We start from the raw sequence: 22,431 nt of genomic DNA on the forward strand, positions 1-22,431 counted from the left end.
TATGTATATATATATATATATATATATATATAAATATTACCTCTTTTGCTGTACAGTTGTGATAGACCAGACTGAAGATTTTATTTTTTGTGTGCTTTTTATAAAAAAGAAAAAATAACACACTAAAGTAAATCTTGCGGATGTGATTGTAATGTACCTATGTAACTTATTTACTTTTGAATGTTCTTCTGTATCTTTAAACCTTTTATTAAATAAGGTTTTAAAAATTCAGAGTTGAATTCTGTGTTCTTTTGGGGAGATTTTCACCACCCGGGATTGAGGTTGGGTGGCCCCGTTTTGCTTGCAGGGGATTACTTGACAGATTTGAACCATAAAGATTCTCTTTTATCACCTCTTTGTCAAACGATGCCAGGACGGGGAAAAACAACAAGCTAGCGTTTGCCTGGCTACAAAGATTCCTGAAAAGATACAGATATTTTTACAAAATTTTAGACAAGGAAAAGTCTCAACTCAGTGTCTCACACAAAAATATGTACAAGGTACACTTCCCACGTGTTAGTTTCGTGGAGATGAAGTACGGAGCGTGCAGAAGGCAATCAGGTGGCACAAGCGAAGCCGCGGCGCTCAAGACGGTGTTTTTCCTACGCGGCGGTAGGCCAGTCTGCCTTGACGGATGTCACCTTCACTCCACTCCTGAATTTTCTTTAAACACGGTGCTTTGTTTACCAAAAAAAAAAAAAAAAAAAAAAAAAAAAAAAAGAAAAATGTAAAAAAAAAAATGCGCCTTCAGAGTAAGCAGTGCCCGGAGCGCCTCGCTAGCACCATGGCAACCGCTCGACCCCAGCCAACTGCGGGAGCGCGCGGAAGTCGCGTCCTCAAGGCCGCCGTTGCCATGGCTACGCTCAGCCGCGGGGGCGGGACCTGGCGGAAAGGCTCTCCCGGAGCCGGCCCCGCCCCCCACTGCGGCAGGAACGCCTCCGAGGGCTGCGGGTCGGACGACCTGGTGGCCGAGCTGCGCCACACCGCCGCAGCCGGTTACAACCGGCGCACGGCTGCCCCTGCCCGCCCCTGCCTCCGCCGCCTGCAGTGTCGTTTCCCCGGCCTTCTGGCGAGTCCGCTCCCTGGCCTGTGTCCTCGATCCTCAGACGCCCTCGCCGCCTGGAGCCATTACCGCGTCTGCAAGGAAGCCGCTTGTGGGCTGGCCTCACCGCCGCCGCCGCCGAGACCTCAGAACTGTCTATTCCTTCGGGGACGACACAGCCTTCGTCTGCAAAGCAGCCGCTCCTCCGCCTGAAGGCCGACCTCCGACCGCGAACGCCGCTGGATCGTCTCCCGGGAGGTGCAGCGGGTGCCCCGCGCCCCGGCTGCAGGGAGAAGGCGGCCACGCCCCGCGGCCACACCCCGGGTCCCCTCCAGCCCCGCGGTTCCAGCCTTGGCCACCCGCCCTCGCTCCTCGCCTTCTTCGCCGCGACGCGACCCCCTGCCTGCGCGTGGAGACCCCGGCTGCGGACCCCGACCGGAGACGCAAGGTGGAGGCGGACGCGTGACCGACTGCCTCAGCCTCCCCGAGGCTTCGCTCCGAGAACGAGCCGACGGACTGACTTGGGGGGCGGGCAGCGAAAGGACAAGAGCAGGAGTCTGGTGTCATTTGTTAATTGTGATCGCGTGAAGCTTGCCTCCCTCGGGCATATTGGGGCGAGTGTCGGCAGCTGTTCTGAGTCCTAGAGCACAGGCAGACACAGCCTAATCCGTATTTATAGAATTGGGGCCCGTGAGAGTTGGGAAAATGGCGATGACACTGTTGGAAGACTGGTGCAGGGGGATGGATGTGAACTCCCAGAGAGCCCTGCTGGTCTGGGGGATCCCAGTGAACTGTGATGAGGCTGAAATCGAAGAGACCCTCCAGGCTGCGATGCCCCAGGTGCCCTATCGAGTGCTTGGGAGAATGTTTTGGAGGGAAGAGAATGCGAAAGCAGCCTTGTTAGAGCTCACTGGCGCTGTCGATTACGCCGCGATCCCCAGGGAGATGCCGGGGAAAGGAGGGGTCTGGAAAGTGGTCTTTAAACCCCCGACTTCCGATGCTGAGTTTTTAGAAAGGTTGCACCTCTTCCTAGCGAGAGAGGGGTGGACCGTGCAAGATGTTGCCCGCGTCCTTGGCTTTCAGAACCCCGCTCCGGCCCCAGGCCCAGATATGCCAGCAGAGATGCTAAACTATATTTTGGATAACGTTATTCAGCCTCTTGTTGAGTCCATATGGTACAAGAAGCTGACGCTGTTCTCGGGGAGGGACATCCCGGGGCCTGGGGAGGAGACCTTTGATCCCTGGCTGGAACACACTCATGAGGTCTTAGAGGAGTGGCAGGTGTCTGATTTAGAAAAGAGGCGGCGACTGATGGAGAGTCTTAGAGGCCCTGCCGCTGATGTCATCCGCATCCTCAAGACCAACAACCCTTCCATAACCACTGCCGAATGCCTGAAGGCGCTCGAGCAGGTGTTTGGCAGCGTGGAGAGCTCTAGGGACGCGCAGGTCAGATTTCTGAACACTTACCAGAACCCGGGAGAGAAGTTGTCTGCCTATGTCATTCGTCTGGAGCCTCTTCTGCAGAAGGTGGTGGAGAAGGGGGCCATAGATAAAGATAACGTGAACCAGGCCCGCCTGGAGCAGGTCATTGCAGGGGCCAACCACAGCGGGGCCATCCGAAGGCAGCTGTGGCTGACGGGGGCTGGGGAAGGGCCTGCCCCCAACCTCTTCCAGCTGCTGGTGCAGATCCGGGAGGAGGAAGCCAAGGAGGAGGAGGAGGAGGCTGAGGTCGCCCTCCTGCAGTTAGGCCTGGAGGGGCACTTCTGAGGCCCAGGAGTGGGGCCGTAGTGCAGATGTAGATCACAGCCGATTTCCTTGTCTCTGTGCTGTCTTACAGGTGTGTCTCTTAGTTGTAAAGACTTCGCCATGTTCTCTTGTTTTTTTGTGGGGGGCGGGGGGAGTCGGGCCTGGGTATTCGTGTAACATTAGTACGGCCTCGCCAGTGAGCACCCCTCGCTGCTCCAACGGAGTGGTGCTGGCTGCAGTGCGAGTGCAGACCTGTCCGCAGGTGCTCCGTGCAAGCTGTCCTTGTGGCAAACTTCAGTTGTAAAAAAACATGTGAATTCGTGACACTTCCCATTGAGGCGATTAAATGTGAACTTGCATGTTCAGATGTTCAGCGCAGGGCCTGGCAAACACGCGAAGTGTTCAGTAAATACAGGAGCCGTTGTTAACTAATACCATGAGTAGTTTTTTGTGTTTACAGTAAATTGCTCCTCATTTACATTAATGGAAAGAAATGTGACTTAATTAGATGCTATTTAGTTATTCAAACAAAGCGAATTTCTTTTCATCTTGAAACATCTGGATCAGTTTAATTGAAGAGTATTCTGAGACTATGGAATGGGGTGTTAGAAAAATATTGCAGTTCTAGAATTATGTAAATCAGTTTTTCTCTGTACAAGATACAGATATAAATTGCATGGGGAGGCTAATAAGAACCGGTTACAGTATCTGTTCCCCCATTTCAAATATTTGTCATTGAATAGTAGTTCTTGTTCATGCTGATTCTAAGTGTTCTAAATTCGAAGTTATCAAAATACATGTAAATGAATAAAAGAATTTAAAAAATTCTGTTGTCTTTTCTGACATGTATACAAAATTTCATTGTAATTAAGCTCTATATTCTCTTAGGAAGACTTCCCCATGTCACTAAAAAAAAAAAAAAAATCAAACCAGTTACTTTTAGCTTTATAGCATACTATGTAAGTTTAAATTGCATAACTTTTTGATGTATTCCATTTTTGCACGTTTTCTACCAGGCAAATGTTAGAAGGCTAAATAGACATAAGTAAATACTAACTTACTATATAATGTTAAGAAATCCCGAAATGAGGCTCAGGATGTTATCTAGCAATGCTTTTTCTCTCCTTTTAAATACCTTTTCAGCTAAAAATGTTTTGCTACAGGAATAATTCCTCATACCTGTTTAAAATGAATGTTTCAGATTTATAGCAGCCCTTTTATATGAAAATGGTATAAACAGGGACAGTTTAAAAACATGTTTGACTGCAGAGAATCAGTGACTGAAGATGTTTTGTCTTGAGATCCCAATAAATCCAGAAATGGTTACATGAACATAAGAGTTCAGTGGGGTTTTCCCCTAGTAACAAGGCTTTAAAATTATAGCCAATCTATTTAACAATCATAAGGCAAAAATTATTTATAAAGGCTAATACTGGTATACAGTCTAACAGATTTTTATGTACACTCACTTAGGTCCTCATCTGCCATGTCAGGTCTGTTCCACACTCACAGTCTTCTCTCCAGAGATCTCCACATATTTGACCCTCACAACAGATACCGAGTCTTTGCTTCCCCCACCAAACATGGCCTCATTCCTCCACTCCCCAACTCATTCCCATCATCTTGGCGGCATGGCAGTGGGTACACGCACCCCACTTACTTCTTAGAATCTTACCTGTACACACACATCCACTCCCACCTCCCCCACAGCACTCCATCGTATCGCACCCCCATGCATACACTGCAGCAGTCTCCACCCCAACCATACGTTCCCGTCTCTCCACACATACACACACATGTGCTCCCACTGCTGCTTCACACTAACTGGCCACCACACGTATACATACATTCTCACCCACACATACTACATTCATAACAAAAATAGTTCATTTTTTTCACCCAATGTTGCAGGCATCCTTCTACGTCTGTACATAGGGATACACCTTCTTACAGCTGCAGAGTTGACTAAATTTTAGAAAGGAGGGTTATCACTTAGGATTCTTTTATTATATATAACAATTATATATCTACATATACATACATATATATTTAATACAATACATATAATGGTATACATGTCAGGATTCTAGACATCCACCCTTTAGTCTAGAAAATAATGAACTAAAAGTAATGAGCTGTTTCAAATCTGAATTAAGGTTTCTCTTTATAGGCTCAGAAACTAAAATCTGCTTTTTAAAGGAGGATAGCAGCAAGAAACATCCTTAAAACCAAAGAACTGTGGAATAAAGAAGTAGAAACTGCACTACAGTACCATTCTGAGACCAAAATTATATTCAGCCGATAGCGCAGAATACGTGCTGAGACAGCATATAATGTTACGGCCATACCTAGGCTCTTCCCTATTTCTTATGTATCACAAAGGGGCTGGCCAATGTCAGGTTATTCCAGACCACACATCAGGGGCCTGTTAACCAATCTTAACCTCCTATAGCACTAGTGAGGAGAAGACTAGGACTTGTCACGCAGTAGGAACTTGCTGTCTTAGGAAGCACTCTTTCCAGGCTACTGATCATTGAAACGGTGCCCAGAGAACTTATGGTGAAGACTTACAAAACTGGGAGAGGAGACTGCCATTGGTGGTGAACTATAGGGGGAAAAAAAAAGCATAAAGAAATGCGTCAATCTCTCCCCCCTTTCTCTCATACACGTGCACACAAGCTGTGTGGAATGTTTGATCCAAAGACCAAATTTCTTCAGAATTGAATGTCATTGAAAGTTCACGTCATTGCTCTGTACCAGCTAAAACTAATGGGTCATATGACCAAAAAAGATACAAATTATTTTTTTTATAAAATAACACAATTTATTACTATTTTAAAACATGTCTCACAAAATAACATTCAGAAACTCAACATTTCTAAATAATTTAACACAATAAGTTTAGTCATAAAGTCATGCTACAAAATTCCTGCATATAAAAGATTATTACCAAAGTATTAATAGATGTTAAAATGTTCTTCAGAATGGAGTTGGTTCTAGAAGCCAAAGATTCTGGAATGATGCTCGTTATCACGACTGACACCCTGGGAGAAGAAGCTAGCTATATATGTATTCTCCACAGCTACTGACTCACCAGTCCTGATGGAACTGATCCCTCTAGGCGATAGCACCTCAGAGGCAGGTACCCTGTGACAGATCCAAGAAGCAAAGAACTTCCCACCCTTGTAACACGAGCCACAACTTAATTTAACCAACATCTAAATTAATTTTGCAAATCTAGATGTGGGAAAGATAACTCACGAAGTTTCTATTCTGAGAGCATTCTACTTGACACATTCCCCAGAGGGACGACTGTCAATGTAGCAGATGTGGGAGATGACACCAACGAGGGACACAGGGAAATCCTGGCTCTGATTATGTCAACAGACAACTACTGCGCAGGTGGGCTTAGAACGAGCAAGGACGAAGTTGGATTCTCCAATATCCACGTGCAGGCTAGGTATTTACCTATCTGCCCTTTGGGAGCACTTTCCACCAACATCCAGTTTATAATTTTAAAGTGCAAATCTACTGCAAAATAGTTCATTCTCCCCCACTCCCTTGTTAAATTTGCTGGATCAGAATTTGGTTGGCTGGTTCCCCTCTATTTTAGCCCAATATGGGAAATTTACTAGAATCCAGTTATGACTTCTCCAAGTGGCAAGAGAAAGTTTAGATAGTTTAGAAAAAAAGTAAGACTCCATCTCATTTTTTTTCTTTCAGTTTTCTTCCTTTGTAGTCATTAGCTTATAAAAAGGCAGGGATAGAGATTTAGATGTGGGATTTCTAAAAGTTCAGTGATTTTTTTTTTAAACACACCCTTTTTTTAATTGCACCTATTTTATGGTTTTACAAAAACAAAAACCAAAACCTCATGCTGGAGTGAAGATAAAGGAATACGGTCAAGTTAGCTGTGACGGAAGCACCAAATCCATTACACTGAATCTTACTTTATATTTAATTTTTCACAGACCCATTAAGCAGCCTAAATAAAATGTGTGCCAAAGGAATTAATTTCAGTTAAAGAATAACTTTCATTTCAGCAGTTAGTTTCCTCCCTTTACCAATACTTACAAAGTAAGGTCTTCACAAACTGACAGACTGCGGTCAGAGAGACACTAACTACTCATATGATCGATACTTTGACACTCCTCCCCCCCAACACACATCAATTTTTAAAAAGTTAATGATTAAATCCAACCTTTCTATACCCTACACTTCTTCCATTTAATCTTAAGAAAAACCCAGGTAGAAGATTCTGGGTCAGAGAGATAAACAATCTTCCATTCCACTTACACATCACCGATTTTGAGAATAAGTCAACAGTTAAGATTCATTTCTTATTCTCTGTTACCCTACTTCAGACCACTGGTAAAAGGTATAAGAAAAAGCATCTATTTAAGCCAAAATTTCTTTTTCCTCACAAGAACCACATTTAAGTATCTTATAACTATACCGAGTTAGTGACCAACTATCATGATCAGACATTCCTCTGATCACATTCAAAATTGGTGTCTACACCAGCTAACTTTCACATCTGATTGCCAAATTTTGCCAAATTTTATACAATACTTTTCTGTATTTAATGACTGCTACAGTCTGGAAAATTCTATGCATTAGTGGACAATGAAGGAACATTTAAAGAATGAACACTTAAAAGAATGATCCATTTTCTAAAAGCACACTCAAAAAGTTCAACTTTAGAGATAAAGAAAAATCTACCATAAAGTTGAGTTCTGTTAGAGTAAGAGAGAGGTAGGTTAATAATTACTGTCCTAAGAAAAGCAAGAGTGCTAAGAAATAGAAGTTGAGACCCTGCTGAAAAATATAAGTTGAACCTTCCAGCCCTGAGTTTCTAGTGTTATATGAAAATTATTAAAATGACCATTACCAAAGAGAAAAACACCAAGGAACATTTTCGTTCCACCCATGATTATTAAATACGATACCTTCTCGCATATAATAACTCAGGTGGCATATGTGACTACGGAGTGAAAATAATGCACCCTGGACAAAAGGAATGTTAGTATAAAGCACTGGTTCTTCACCAGGGGCAGATTTGCTCCTATGCCCCTGCCAGAAGGGACAGGTGGTAATGTCTGAAGACATTTGTGGTTGTTACAACTAAGCAGGGGGTTCTACTGGCATCTAATGAGGAGAAGCCAGATATGTTGTTAAACATCCTGTAATACACAGGACAATATCATCCAACCCAACATGTTAATAGGGCCAAGACTGAGAAACTCTGATTTAAAGGAATAAAATCCTATGAACAGAGAATACAAAAACCTTTCAAGGTCTTGACCAGGTAATATACCCATAAGCTTAGAGTTAGGGAACACAGAAAAGTTGAATTCTTTGTAGACTAAAATCAAGTTACCTGTGAAAAATTAAAATACTGAACTGATTTTAGAGCTCTACCATCATTATGAGAATAGAAGAAATTTAAATGAGCCACTAAAATGGCATAATGCTTTAAACCAGGAGCACAGAGAGAAGCCATTCCAAGTAGGTCAAGTATCTAATCCATAAACCAAAGGGATTTAATATCAGCTAAATTTGCAACAGTAAAGGATGATTTAAGGAATGATTGGAGAGAATGTTCAGAATGTACTCCTACATCCTATCTTCCATTTTCTAATGGCATGGATTCTGGTTTTAACTCCATGAAAAGGATGCACAGAAGTCATTCAAATATTTGCTGAAACTAAATATGAATTTTGTGTGAAATGGACACAGAAAAGCACCTTTCATTTCTTTGAGAACTATTAGTGATTAAAGACATTAAGAAACAAGGGGAAGCAGAGAAAATTAGTTTCTATATTATAAAATTCAGAAAACCACACACCAACACTGTAAGCCATTTTACAGATTCAATATGAAGTCATCCCTTCCTATTACATTCACTTCCAGAGTAACTTTTGAAAATATATCCATACATCGTAAAATGGCTTCGAGCTTGCCTACTGGGTGAAGTGAAAACTACAACCAAAGAAGATCGTCTTCCCTCCTAGTTTGGGGGACTTAAACATCACCATGGGGAATACTCATTGTCTACAGTTCACAAAAGAAGTACCCAAAGGCTTTGAATGTATAAGCCAGAGTAAAGATTTCTTCCTATCAGATTATGAGGAAGAACAAAAAGGAAGCTAAAAAAAGTGTTGGACTCATTTTTCCTCTTGCTGTTTATACTTAGTATTGATTGTCAAAGCAGTGGTCCCTTTAGATCAGAGTGACTCAGAGAAATCATGTAATTCCCACTTAAATATAGCTGAAATTTTCTGAAACTTAGGACTATGCAATCACTTTTTTAAAAAAATGACTCTCCCCTCTGACTGATTTTACACAAGTAAATGGGGAAATAAGAATCAGTCTCTGGTTGAGGGACGTTAGGCACAATTTGGCAGAGCGCCTCTGACTTCTTTTCTGCAATCTGTGATTCAGTCATGACTTGCTATGAACTTCCTCTGGTTACTGACTACTATACCTGGTACTTTCCAAAAAGATTTTTTTTTTTTCCCTTACAAATTCTAAGCTCTGTATCCAACTATTGCTTTGCAATTTTGAGGTTAAATCACCTACCATGCTTCATAGAGAAGGCAATCTCCAAAAATATTGCCATTTGCCTGGGATCCCATAATGAAATATCTCTTCTCTTTTCCCTCCATAATCACTTACATAATTCATTTTAAGAGCTGTCTAACTTAGAAACATTCTAAAAATATATTTTGAGATTCTAAATTTAATCTACTGAAAGGTATCAGATGCAGTCTTTTAAGTTCTATATCCTTATTTATAGCAACCACTTCTCCCAACATGAGGGTCAACAGAACAAAGTTATTGGAGAAAATTTTGATATATATGAATAGCCAACATTTACACTAGGAATTCAAATATAACTACTGCTTACATGTATTCCCTTATATAACATATAAGGGACTATAAACCAAAAAGTGTGCCTAAAGTCAGGTCCACATGAATAACATGACCACAGTAGTGGTCAAAGGAATGATCATGGCTGTCCCGGACACTGACCCGGACCACAGCATGACTGACTGTGCACAGTGACTCAAGTGGCCAGGCGTGCAAACACAAGCTAAATTCCAGTTGACAATGCACACATTTTTTAGAAAAACAAATAAGTAAATATAACATGGGCTATAAGGCCTCCAAGATATTAATTTTTCCTTTTTCACCACAGCTTTTCCAATTGGACTTTGGGAGTCTTTGTTCTAGGACTGCTCTGTATTTCTTCTAAGAGGAACCCTTCCTGTCACTGTGGTGCCTTCTAAACCAAAGGCATAACACATTTGTGCTTCTGAGTCATAAGGACATGGACCTTCAGGAAAGATGGTCTACAGATTCAAAAGTTAAGTATATATATTTAAATGCCTGGTCTGAAAAAAAAAAAGCAAACCCTAACCAAGCTGAATAAAGAACGGTATTTGTTGTTCTTTGTTGTTAAAAATGACTGGTCTATAAAAGTTTTGTAGACGGGGCCACATAGTACACAACTGCGACTAAAGACAAAAAATTGAGAATTTGAGTTTCTAAAAAAAGTACTAGGATATATGAAGTTGGTGTTACCGTTTGAGGGGAGAAACACTCAATAGGTTTAAAAAAAAGATAGAAATGAGAGATTTGTTTTATCTGAAGAACCTTTTGCCCCACACAGAATCTTTAAAATAGACAATTATACAAAACTTATCTATTGTTCTTATGACATTTAAATAAGTTAACACAAAGCAGAAAACGTGGTGTTAGTTATCTTCTTCCTCATCCTCTTTAATTACTGGGGTACCTAAAATGAAAAAGAAAATTATTTCTGGTCATTCTCAAAAGATTGTTAAAATTCTAAATGAAAATATTTTCCTATTAACTTGAGAAGCTATGAGATGCTAAGAAGTGTGCCATAATAAAAATAATTTCATAAAATAATCTCCTTAATTTCAAATTATCCAAAAAGCCCCTCAGGGAAATTCTCAAATGGATTAATATAAGTACTTATGAATATGGCTCCCCAAATGCAGAGTTGCAAATGAAATGGTTATAGGTGCGAGGCAGAAAAATAAAGCCCGATCCACAGTAAAAAACTTTGTATGTTAAACACAAAGAAATATTCTTAATTTTTCACAATAAAATATACCATCCCAGTGTTGCCAGAAATCTGAATTTTTATATTATTCTCCCAAATATTAAACAATAGGGACAAATTTGGGGGGGGGGACACATCTGCAGGCTGTCACTGGGCCAAGGGCCACCCATTTCTGAGCACTGGCATTTGAAGCCTGCCCACAATTTGACCTCGATCCACTGTTCTGTCTTAACTCCTCAGACAGTCACCTTCTGCACCAGCTAAACTGATCAATTCACTGTCTCCCAAACTCACTGTGCACACTCTTACCCCTGGAGCCTTGTTCAACAGAGTTCCTCCATTTTGGAATGTCCCCCCACCCCACAACTCTCCTTCCATCTAAACCCCACCCTTAATAAGAAACCAATTCCAGTGCCTCTTCCTCTGTGATCCTTCCGTAATGAACATTTATGTTCTTTATGTCAGCAAGCAGAGTTTCATCCCTCTGTACTCCCCACAGCATCTTTTTGCAGGGGGAGAGTGAACGTATTATTGGAGTATAACATCCAAAGTACACAAATTACATAAGCGTACAGATCAATAAATATACACAAAGTGAACACATCTGGTAATCAGCACCAGATTAGGTAGAGAACATTATTAGAACCACCAAAACTGGGGCGCCTGGGTGGCTCAGTGGGTTAAGCCACTGCCTTCGGCTCAGGTCGTGATCTCAGGGTCCTGGGATCGAGCCCCTCATCGGGCTCTCTGCTCAGCAGGGAGCCTGCTTCCTCCTCTCTCTCTCTGCCTGCCTCTCTGCCTGCTTGTGATCTCTCTCTGTCAAATAAATAAATAAAATCTTTAAAAAAAAAAAAAAACCGCCAAAACTTCCTCAGGCCCCCTTCCATTCACTATCCCCCTCAAAAAGCATGTTCTATCCTAATGTCCAACACCACAGGTTATTTTGTCTGTTTTTGAAATTGATATGAACAGGATGGCATAATATACATTCTGTGTCTGGCTTCTGTTACTCGACATTATGTTTGCATGACACATCTATACTGTGCGAAATTTGTAGTTCATTCTTTCTTATTGCTGTTTAATATTACATTGTATGAATATGTCATAATTTATTCTATTGATGGGCATTTGGGTTGTTTCCAATTGATAGCTATTAAAATAGTGCTGCTATGAACATTCTCATACACGTCATTTGGTAAACATATATATCCTTTTCTTTTGGGTATATAGCTAGGAGGAAAAGTGGGGTCATAACGGATATGTATGTAGAGCTTTCATAGATAATGCTAGTTTTCCAAAGTGGTTATACCAAGTTACATCACCATCTGGCAAGGTCTGAGAGTTCTAGTTCTCCATGTCCCACTAATATTTGGCCTTATTCTTTTCATTTGAGCTTTTTAAGATTCCCCAGTTCTGCTTATAAGCAACAGAAGAGAAGCAAAAGTAGGCAAATGAGCAGCTGTAGCTATCTCTGTTCTCATCTATTCTACTAGGGTAGACCAAGCTGGTTCTCCTAGGGGCTGTTTGGATTGGCTTGAGGTCAATACTTGGTCCAAAAGCCTACATTGTGGCTTGGTCTATTCAAGGTCTACACGGGGGGGGTTCTGTTCCAGTTTTAAGGGAAGGGTTTTATTTCCTGTATGCAATCCTGAAAGAAGACAAATGACTTTAAATGGTTTCTAGAGGGGCGCCTGGGTGGCTCAGTGGGTTAAAGCCTCTGCCTTCGGCTCAGGTCATGATCTCGGCGTTCTGGGATCGAGCCCCGCATCGGGCTCTCTGCTCAGCAGAGAGCCTGCTTCCCCCTCCCTCTCTCTCTCTGTCTGCCTCTCTGTCTACTTGTAATCTCTGTCTGTCAAATGAATAAATAAAATATAAAAAAAAATAATAAAATAAATGGTTTCTAGAATCCAACCAAAGGTGAACGTTAAAAAGCTAAAGTTCGGGGCGCCTGGGTGGCTCAGTGGGTTAAAGCCTCTGCCTTCGGCTCAGGTCATGATCCCAGGGTCCTGGGATCGGGCCCTGCATCGGGCTCTCTGTTCAGCGGGGAGCCTGCTTCCCTTCCTCTCTCTGCCTGCCTCTCTGCCTACCTGTGATCTCTGTCTGTCAAATAAATAAATAAAATCATAAAAAAAAAAAAGCTAAAGTTAAAGACTCTAACGTCCCTACCTCCTTTTTTCAATTTTATTTTTTAATTATGAAATATTCATTCATATAAATGCAGTATAAATAATTTAAGGAGTAATAAAGCTAATGATTATATATACCCACCACCAATTTAGGAAATAGAACATTACCAGTATCTTAGAAACCTGTTTGTTTCTTCCCAATTATTCCTGTACCTCTCCATAAGTCTGTCACTTTACCCCTACATATGCACCCAGGAAAAAAGAAAACATTCTGCATGATTCCACTGATATAAAACTCTAGAAAATTCAAACTAATCTATAGAGACAGAAAGCAATCAGTGATTGCCTTGGGAGGGATGATGGCAAGGACCAGGAAGGAGGGATTACAAAGAGGCACGAGGATACTTCTGGGGGTGATGCATATGTTTATTATCTTTTTTCCTCAGCTTTATTGAGATATGACTGAGATAGCACTGTGTAAGTTTAAGGTATGAAAGTGATGATTTGATATACATATATTTTATGGACTCATTACCACAATGGTAGTTAATACATTCATCCCCTTACATAAGTACTTCTGTGTGTGTGTGTGTGTGTGTGTGTGTGTGTGTGTGTGGTGAGAACTTTTAAGAACCACTCTCTAAGCAACTTTCAAGTTGCTATAAGACAGTACTATTAACTAGAGTCACCATCATATATTTATTATCTTAATTGTGGTGATGGTTTCAGAGGTGTATTTGTATAACAAAATGTACAAATTACACACTTGAAATATGTGCAGTTAACTGTGTGTCAATTAAATGTCAGTCAAGCTGCTAAAACTTTCTGGTATAGGAAAATAGATAGTTAAGAGCTTTTCACATCCATAATTCTCAACTGGAGGACAGATGAGCAAATATCTTCCAGGGAGGCATACCAGAATCACCTGTGAAATTTTTCAAACAATAGAGACCTCTTTACTCTCTCCCCAGAGATTCTAAAATATCTGATATCTTCGTAGGGGTGTGGCCCCATTGAAGAACAACCACTGTAAGCTGGGGTGGATAAAAGGGTTGCGTAGTGAGGCTCTGAGAGAGGTAGTAGGGGAGCGATGGGGAGACAAAGAATATAGAAAGGATAGAATGACAAGGCAGTGGGGGTGGTAAAGAGGGAAGAGAAGGGCTGAGGGACAAGGAAGCCTCAACCACAGACAGCTAAGTCCTTCTGATTTGGATGTGACTGTCAGTATGGGTATGGTGTTAAAGACAATAGGGCAGGGCGCCTGGGTGGCTCAGTGGGTTAAAGCCTCTGCCTTCAGCTCAGGTCACGATCTCAGCGTCCTGGGATAGAGTCCCGCATCGGGCTCTCTGCTCGGCAGGGAGCCTGCTTCCTCCTCTCTCTCTCTCTCTCTGCCTGCCTCTCTGCCTACTTGTGATCTCTGTCTGTCAAATAAATAAATCCAGGGTCCTGGGATCGGGCCCTGCATCGGGCTCTCTGTTCAGCGGGGAGCCTGCTTCCCTTCCTCTCTCTGCCTGCCTCTCTGCCTACCTGTGATCTCTGTCTGTCAAATAAATAAATAAAATCATAAAAAAAAAAAAGCTAAAGTTAAAGACTCTAACGTCCCTACCTCCTTTTTTCAATTTTATTTTTTAATTATGAAATATTCATTCATATAAATGCAGTATAAATAATTTAAGGAGTAATAAAGCTAATGATTATATATACCCACCACCAATTTAGGAAATAGAACATTACCAGTATCTTAGAAACCTGTTTGTTTCTTCCCAATTATTCCTGTACCTCTCCATAAGTCTGTCACTTTACCCCTACATATGCACCCAGGAAAAAAGAAAACATTCTGCATGATTCCACTGATATAAAACTCTAGAAAATTCAAACTAATCTATAGAGACAGAAAGCAATCAGTGATTGCCTTGGGAGGGATGATGGCAAGGACCAGGAAGGAGGGATTACAAAGAGGCACGAGGATACTTCTGGGGGTGATGCATATGTTTATTATCTTTTTTCCTCAGCTTTATTGAGATATGACTGAGATAGCACTGTGTAAGTTTAAGGTATGAAAGTGATGATTTGATATACATATATTTTATGGACTCATTACCACAATGGTAGTTAATACATTCATCCCCTTACATAAGTACTTCTGTGTGTGTGTGTGTGTGTGTGTGTGTGTGTGTGTGTGGTGAGAACTTTTAAGAACCACTCTCTAAGCAACTTTCAAGTTGCTATAAGACAGTACTATTAACTAGAGTCACCATCATATATTTATTATCTTAATTGTGGTGATGGTTTCAGAGGTGTATTTGTATAACAAAATGTACAAATTACACACTTGAAATATGTGCAGTTAACTGTGTGTCAATTAAATGTCAGTCAAGCTGCTAAAACTTTCTGGTATAGGAAAATAGATAGTTAAGAGCTTTTCACATCCATAATTCTCAACTGGAGGACAGATGAGCAAATATCTTCCAGGGAGGCATACCAGAATCACCTGTGAAATTTTTCAAACAATAGAGACCTCTTTACTCTCTCCCCAGAGATTCTAAAATATCTGATATCTTCGTAGGGGTGTGGCCCCATTGAAGAACAACCACTGTAAGCTGGGGTGGATAAAAGGGTTGCGTAGTGAGGCTCTGAGAGAGGTAGTAGGGGAGCGATGGGGAGACAAAGAATATAGAAAGGATAGAATGACAAGGCAGTGGGGGTGGTAAAGAGGGAAGAGAAGGGCTGAGGGACAAGGAAGCCTCAACCACAGACAGCTAAGTCCTTCTGATTTGGATGTGACTGTCAGTATGGGTATGGTGTTAAAGACAATAGGGCAGGGCGCCTGGGTGGCTCAGTGGGTTAAAGCCTCTGCCTTCAGCTCAGGTCACGATCTCAGCGTCCTGGGATAGAGTCCCGCATCGGGCTCTCTGCTCGGCAGGGAGCCTGCTTCCTCCTCTCTCTCTCTCTCTCTGCCTGCCTCTCTGCCTACTTGTGATCTCTGTCTGTCAAATAAATAAATAAAATCTTTAAAAAAAAAATCTTAAAAAAAAAGACAATAGGGCAAATATATATTTGGTACATGGGATGATGATGATGATGATTACGTAGCTGGATATTGCTTATTTGTTTCTTCTAAATATTTTTCTTTCTCTCCATTCAATCAGGTAGCCTAGTTGGCTCTGGATCACTGCTACAGGGGCATGTGGAAAGTCATGGAAAGTCATCAGACTTACCGGCTTTTGTCTTTGAAAGGCCTAAGAAGATTCCTGGAAGACAGTTTGTGAGAACATGCAGAATGATGTGGAAATAAAGGAGGGGGATAGTGATTCTCTTCAGATTAGAAAGGTTATTTCCCTGGGCTGGCAGAAAGAGAGAAGTCTGTGGATTCTGGAACAGTTGGGATCCTTGCCTGACTTCCTGGGAGGAGGTAAGATCCAGAGAAGTCTGGGACTATTATCATTTCCAGTTTTTAGTTTATAAAAGAAAAAGATTTGGTGAAATTAATTAACTAGCACGATAACGAAAAAGCTATTAAGTGGGAGAACTGGAACTTGAACCCAATCAGTCAGGGATATCTACAAACATTGACACCTATCTTAAATATTGGTTAACTACAATTAGAGGGTGGGGGTAGAGCGAAAACTACAATTTTGGTCCAGTTGTGAAAAAGAGACTGCTTACCATTTATGTCTAGTTATCCTGCAAAATAATATCTGACTTGAGAACAAAACCGGCTTTCTTAAAAGTTTCTGGTCTAGGGATGACCTTATACCAGTCTCAGTATGCTAGAAGGTTTTCATCTCACCCTGGCTCAACCCTGGACTATAAAATTTCCTATGGAATGAAATGGCTTTGGAGATTAGGGACAAGCTATTTCTTTTTTAGTTTTGCTCCTTTTTATTATTCCACGTCACAAATTCAATCCTTATACCCAAAAAGCATTGGCCCAAACTCGCCCAGAATCACTCACCATCCAGCTTTTTCAGTCTGGGAACTCTCTTGGTGGCCTCTTCAATCCAGTTTCCCTCAGCAGAATGTTTCTCTTCCAAGGGATTGCCTACAAACACCAGGTCTTCCAGACACGGCAATTCTGCTAGCTTTACAAATTCAGCTACAGGTGCAAGGAACACATTCCATATTAAAATGCCAAGTTGTCCTGTTACAATTTTGGGGGTTGAACTCTAGTATGTGTTTGTGACTATTTAGAACCCTCAGTTTGTGACAAATCGTTCAGAATGATTTGTTGGTTAAGATTTTGAAGAAAGTAAGGGAAATTATACCATACGAAGTCATTCTCTGAAGACATTATTGAAAGGGAAGGAAAAGAAGACATACCTCTTCTATCTTTATCCTAGCCTAAGGATGGCATAAGAAAAGAAGATGAGGTTCAGAATCACAAAGACAGTAACAGGTCTTCTCTATGCTGTACTGTATCAGTGTGGGTTAAGTCAAACTACTTTTGTCTCTACCCATTCCCTCATCTTCGAGTTCTTTTTTTTTTTAAGATTTATTTATTTTTATTTGAGGGGCGCTTGGATGGCTCAGTGGGTTAAAACCTCTGCCTTCGGCTCAGGTCATGATCCCAAGGTCCTGGGATCGAGCCCCGCATCGGGCTCTCTGCTCAGCAGGAAGCCTGCTTCCCCCTCTCTCTCTGCCTGCCTCTCTGCCTACTTGTGATCTCTGTCTGTCCAATCAAAATAAATAAATAAATAAGTAAATAATTTAAAAAATTTAAAAATATATATTCATTTATTTGAGAGAAAGAGATAGTGTGTGGGAGGGAGTAGAGGGAGAGGGAGACGGAGAATCTCAAGCAGACTCTCCTTTGAGCATGGAGCCTGATGTGGGGCTCAAACCCAAGACCCCGAGATTGGAAACTTAACCAACTGAGCCACCCAGCCGCCCCTCATCTTTGAATTATTCCTTTTAAGATTTATTTATTTTATATATAGAGAGAGTGGGTGGAGGTGCAGAGGGAGACGGAGACAGTCTTAAAGAGACTCCCTGCTGGGCACGGACCCTGCAGGGCTTAATCTCACAACCATGAGATCACAACCTGAACTGAAACCAAGACTCCAGAGCTTAACTGACCAAGCCATCCAAGTACCCCTCATCTTTGAATTTTCAAGGCACTGCATTCACACACCTATGGAAGAACTCATTACACAGTTTTATAATTATTAGTTTATAAACCACTCTTTCCCACTAAGTTGTGAATTCCTTGAAGGCAGGGGCAGTGTCTTATTCAACTATGTATCTCAAGAGCCTGGCACAGTTCATAACACTGAACAGGGCTTTAGTAATGTTGAATGAATAATACACTGTAAGAAAATGAAGTCAGGGCGCCTGGGTGGCTCAGTGGGTTAAAGCCTCTGCCTTCAGCTCAGGTCATGGTCCCAGGGTCCTGGGATTTAGCCCTGCATCGGGCTCTCTGCTCAGCAGGGAGCCTGCTTCTCTGCCTGACTCTCTGCCTACTTGTGATCTCTGTCTGTCAAATAAATAAATAAAATCTTTAAAAGAAAACAAACAAACAAAAAAAAAACTAAGTCATACAGATGGCAAATACATCTTCCATCCAAGAATTATTAAATTTAAACTGATTCCATTCAAAAGTTAGACAGGAAAGAAAGACTTTATTTAAGATTATTGCAAGATGCCTGAGTGGCTCAGTCAGTTATGCGGCTGCCTTTGGCTCAGGTCATGATTGCAGGGTCCTGGGATCGAGCCCTGCATCAGGTTCCCTGCTCAGTGGAGAGCCTGCTGCTCTCTCTGCTTGTGCTCTCTCTCTCTGTATCAAATAAATAAAAATTTAAAAAAATTAAAAAAAAAAAAAAACCTGATTCCATTCAGCTTTTGGACAATAATTTTTTTCCATGATGAATAGGACCAGGATCTATTCAATTATAATCACTTTAAGTAAATATTTAAATGTAAATTTCATGCATTCAGCTGAAAGACTGGAACCCTGTGTGCATATAAAGAAATGTCCCCATTTTGCATCTTGTTCTTTATTTGGGCTATTTTCCATAAATAGGAGGTAGAAGAGCCAGCGAAGAGCCAGCTTCAGCTTACCCCAGTCTTTCACGAGGTTATTAGACATGTAGAGAATCTTCAATTTCTTCATTACATGGATCCCTTTCAACTTCTCAATAAAATTGTAGGAGATCCATAGTTCTTCTAATGTGTCCCCTACTGCTTCCTGAAAAAGAAAGCAATTTGGTTTACAAGCTTATTTTTAAACATCAAGCTTTTTAAAAAACTTTTCCTCTGTCCCCTTTCTTATAAACATAAAGACAATGGCCTTCAGAGTGAACTGAAACACACCTGGCCACTAGCAGGAGAGCTGAAGGCTATGTGGGAGTTTTTTTTCTCATTAAAAAGGCAAGTACAACATTTTCTTCCTCTCTTCAAACTGATCTAAGAATAGCTACTGAAATATCAAAAGGGGAAATAACAGCAATATTTTATCACTTTTATTGAACTGTATAGATTTCAAATTATTTCCCTGTACATTTTTATAAGGGAATTTATTTTTTTTAAATATTTTATTTATTTATTTGACAGACAGTGAGAGAGGGAACACAAGCAGGGGGAGTGGAGAGGGGGAAGCAGGCATCCCGCTGAGCAGGGAGCCCGATGCGGGGCTCGATCCCAGGACCCTGGGATCATGACCTGAGCTGAAGGCAGAGGCTTAACCACTGAGCTGCCCAGGTGCCCCTCCCTGTACATTTTATTATTTGATCCTTATAACATTTAAGATAGGCAAAGCAGGTTACTTGATTTCTATTATAGAGAGCTTAAAGGCATTTTCTAAGATCACAATGTTATCAAATAATAAAGCTAGGTCTAAATTTCAGGTTTTTTTGTTTCAGTATTTACTACAGAAATTTTCAAACACAAGAAGTTGGAAGAATCTTACAACAAGTATCTATGCATCTATGACCCAGACTCTACCATTAACATTCTACTATCCCTTTCCTATCACATATCTGTCCATCTAACCATCCACTATTCATCAATTCCTCTTACTTTATTTATTTATATAAAATAATCAGAATTTATTTTATTATTTTTCCTCTTATTTTGATGTATAAAATTCAGCTTAAAACCCACAGGCTTTCCATTATGGTATAAAGATCCTACTGGATCTCAAATGCTAGATTAATCAATGGTGGTACAAAGACTCTTCCTTCCTTTATAGACATAAGACAAATATAATGATTATTTCTCTTTATAAAAAAGAAAAGAGGGGCGCCTGGGTGGCTCAGTGGGTTAAGCCGCTGCCTTTGGCTCAGGTCATGATCTCAGGGTCCTGGGATCGAGCCCCGCATCGGGCTCTCTGCTCGGCAGGGAGCTTGCTTCCTCCTCTCTCTCTGACTGCCTCTCTGCCTGCTTGAGATCTCTCTCTGTCAAATAAATAAATAAAATCTTAAAAAAAAAAAAAAAGAAAAGAAAAGAGGGGCACCTGGGTGGCTCAGTCGGTGAAGTGCCCTACTCTTGATTTCAGCTCAGGTCATGATCTCAGGGTTGTGAGATCAAGTCACATATCATGTTCCATGCTGGGCATGAAGCCTGCTTGGGATTCTCTCTCTCCCTCTCTCTTTGCCCATCCCTCCACTAAAAAAAAGTGCTAGGCAGGATCAATTATATGCTCAATTCCCTCTTATCCCAAAATAATTTACCTACAACCACATGGTAACATCTAGACTGTGGGGCCTAGGTCTACGTCCTGGTAATTTTCCCTTCAAAGACCCCCAAAGAAAATAAGTGTACCCTGGATAAATATCCTTAATGCATTTTCCGTACTGGTGGAAGCAGGGGGAAGCCAAGAAGGGAGTGGCCTGAATTAGTCTGTGTGTCATCCCAACTCCCACAATTCATCATAGTTTCAACTTTGAACTTTCAACTTCATTCATATATCAGAATTTTGTGATTTAACCAAACCCCCTCATCTAGTAGTTTTCTGGTATCTTCTCCCAAAGGACCTAATATAGCCTATCTTTCAGAAGAGGGCAATCAGTCTTCAAATAATTGAAAATGTATTGCGTACATTTTCATCTCACCGCATCTCCATTCATCTCATGTCTCCAATTTAGAAAGTGTGAGGTAGCAGGAAAAACACTGACTAAATATGGATTAGAAGATTTAGGCTCAATTCTGGGTTCTGCAGCTTAGTTAGTTTTGTTTTACGTGTGCGAGTGAGGACTCTCAATCAATTTCACATAGGCAGCTGGATCAGTTCTCCAAGAGCCAATTTGTTGAATTTACTCTTTCACTGATCTGCTGAAAAACTGTTCAACTACTTATAAATTACAGCAATTCATTTTAGATAGGGTAGAAATTTCTTTAGCTAGGATAACTTTTGAAGATGTCTGTGATGTTTTATTCATCCATGTACTAATTAAGTTTTAGTTTAGTTTTCAGCCATTTGGATGTAGCTGTTTTACCACTGCTGAATTGCAGTGCGCTTGGGGACTTTTCTTTGCTTGGCAATATGACTTTGTGGAATGAGAGTTTCTTATGTTTACTGACTCACAAATGTATAAATTTGGGATGCCCAGAGCATAGTTCTTTCAAATCATTTTCAATCTATTCCACTGTCTCTTGTACTTCTGTAAATGGAAGGATTTCCTAACCAGCTCAATTAGATTACTGTTTTTATGTGTTCTAATCATTTGAGAAGTGATTAGTGTCTAAATTATGAAACTGACATTCTACAAAGATGGACTGACAGAAACACAGCTGATGTATATTAAGACTAAATAAAACCTTAAAAATTTTCAAGGTGTTGAAACACAATTTTCTATATACTTTTATGTAGGTAATAATGATAAGATTTTAGGAAAGCAATCTGGTGACTATGAACCAGCAAACCTGCCTAAACTGGTGTAGATTAGTTCAGTGAAATCTGTCATTAAGTGCACTGGCTCTTTGGAGAACCGGACATTGAGTAAACAGGTACTTAGCAAACTTGTCTGCTTCTGCATGTGAACAAATCATTCCTCCTCCTAGTTTCTTACTCTGTAAAATAAGGAGGTTGGCATATTGAGATACCATTTCACACTCATCAGGATGGCTACTATCAGGCAAATGGAAAATAACAAGTGTTGGGCGAGTATAGGAATAAATTGGAATCCTTGTGCAATAGTGGTGGGAATGTAAAATGGTACAGCTACTATACTACAGAACAGTTTGGTGGTTCCTCCAAAAATTAAAAATATGTGATCTAGAATTCCCATTCCTTATTTTTTTTTTAAGATTTTATTTATTTATTTGCCAGAGAGAGAGAGAGAGAGCACACAAGCAGGGGAAGTGGTGGGCAGAGGGAGAAGCAGGCTCCCTGCTTGGCAAGGACTCTGATGCAGGACTCAATCCCAGGACCTTGGGATCATGACCTGAGCCGAAGGCAGACGATTAACCAGCTGAGCCACCCGGGC

General features: G+C 41.1%; 2 protein-coding genes across 2 annotated transcripts in view; one reads left to right on the top strand and one right to left on the bottom strand.

Moving 5' to 3' along the window:
• The first annotated feature begins 1,113 nt into the window (after nucleotides 1–1,113).
• Nucleotides 1,114–3,594, top strand: LOC111148608 (PNMA family member 1). The gene has a single exon (XM_022505316.1). It carries the CDS (start codon nucleotides 1,748–1,750, stop codon nucleotides 2,807–2,809), a length of 1,062 nt encoding a protein of 353 aa, XP_022361024.1. The 5' UTR covers nucleotides 1,114–1,747; the 3' UTR covers nucleotides 2,810–3,594.
• A 1,226-nt stretch (nucleotides 3,595–4,820) lies between these two features.
• LOC111148699 (dynein axonemal light chain 1) overlaps nucleotides 4,821–22,431 on the bottom strand; it is a 43,500-nt gene continuing 25,889 nt past the window's right edge. Inside the window, exons 6-8 of the mRNA XM_022505493.1 lie at nucleotides 19,067–19,193; nucleotides 16,965–17,105; nucleotides 4,821–10,589 (exon numbers count right to left, since the gene is read on the bottom strand). Of these exons, the coding sequence (XP_022361201.1) occupies nucleotides 10,549–10,589; nucleotides 16,965–17,105; nucleotides 19,067–19,193 (309 nt within the window). The 3' untranslated portion in view covers nucleotides 4,821–10,548. The remainder of the gene's footprint in view (nucleotides 10,590–16,964; nucleotides 17,106–19,066; nucleotides 19,194–22,431) is intronic.

Source organism: Enhydra lutris, unplaced genomic scaffold, assembly GCF_002288905.1.
Source record: "Enhydra lutris kenyoni isolate GAN:26980312 unplaced genomic scaffold, ASM228890v2 scaffoldscaffold20, whole genome shotgun sequence".
Taxonomy (NCBI): Eukaryota; Metazoa; Chordata; class Mammalia; order Carnivora; family Mustelidae; genus Enhydra; species Enhydra lutris.

What these genes read in the sequence shown, in the direction of transcription:
- LOC111148608 (XM_022505316.1), top strand. Translation starts at nt 1,748, where the DNA reads ATGGCGATGACACTGTTGGAAGACTGGTGCAGGGGGATGGATGTGAAC.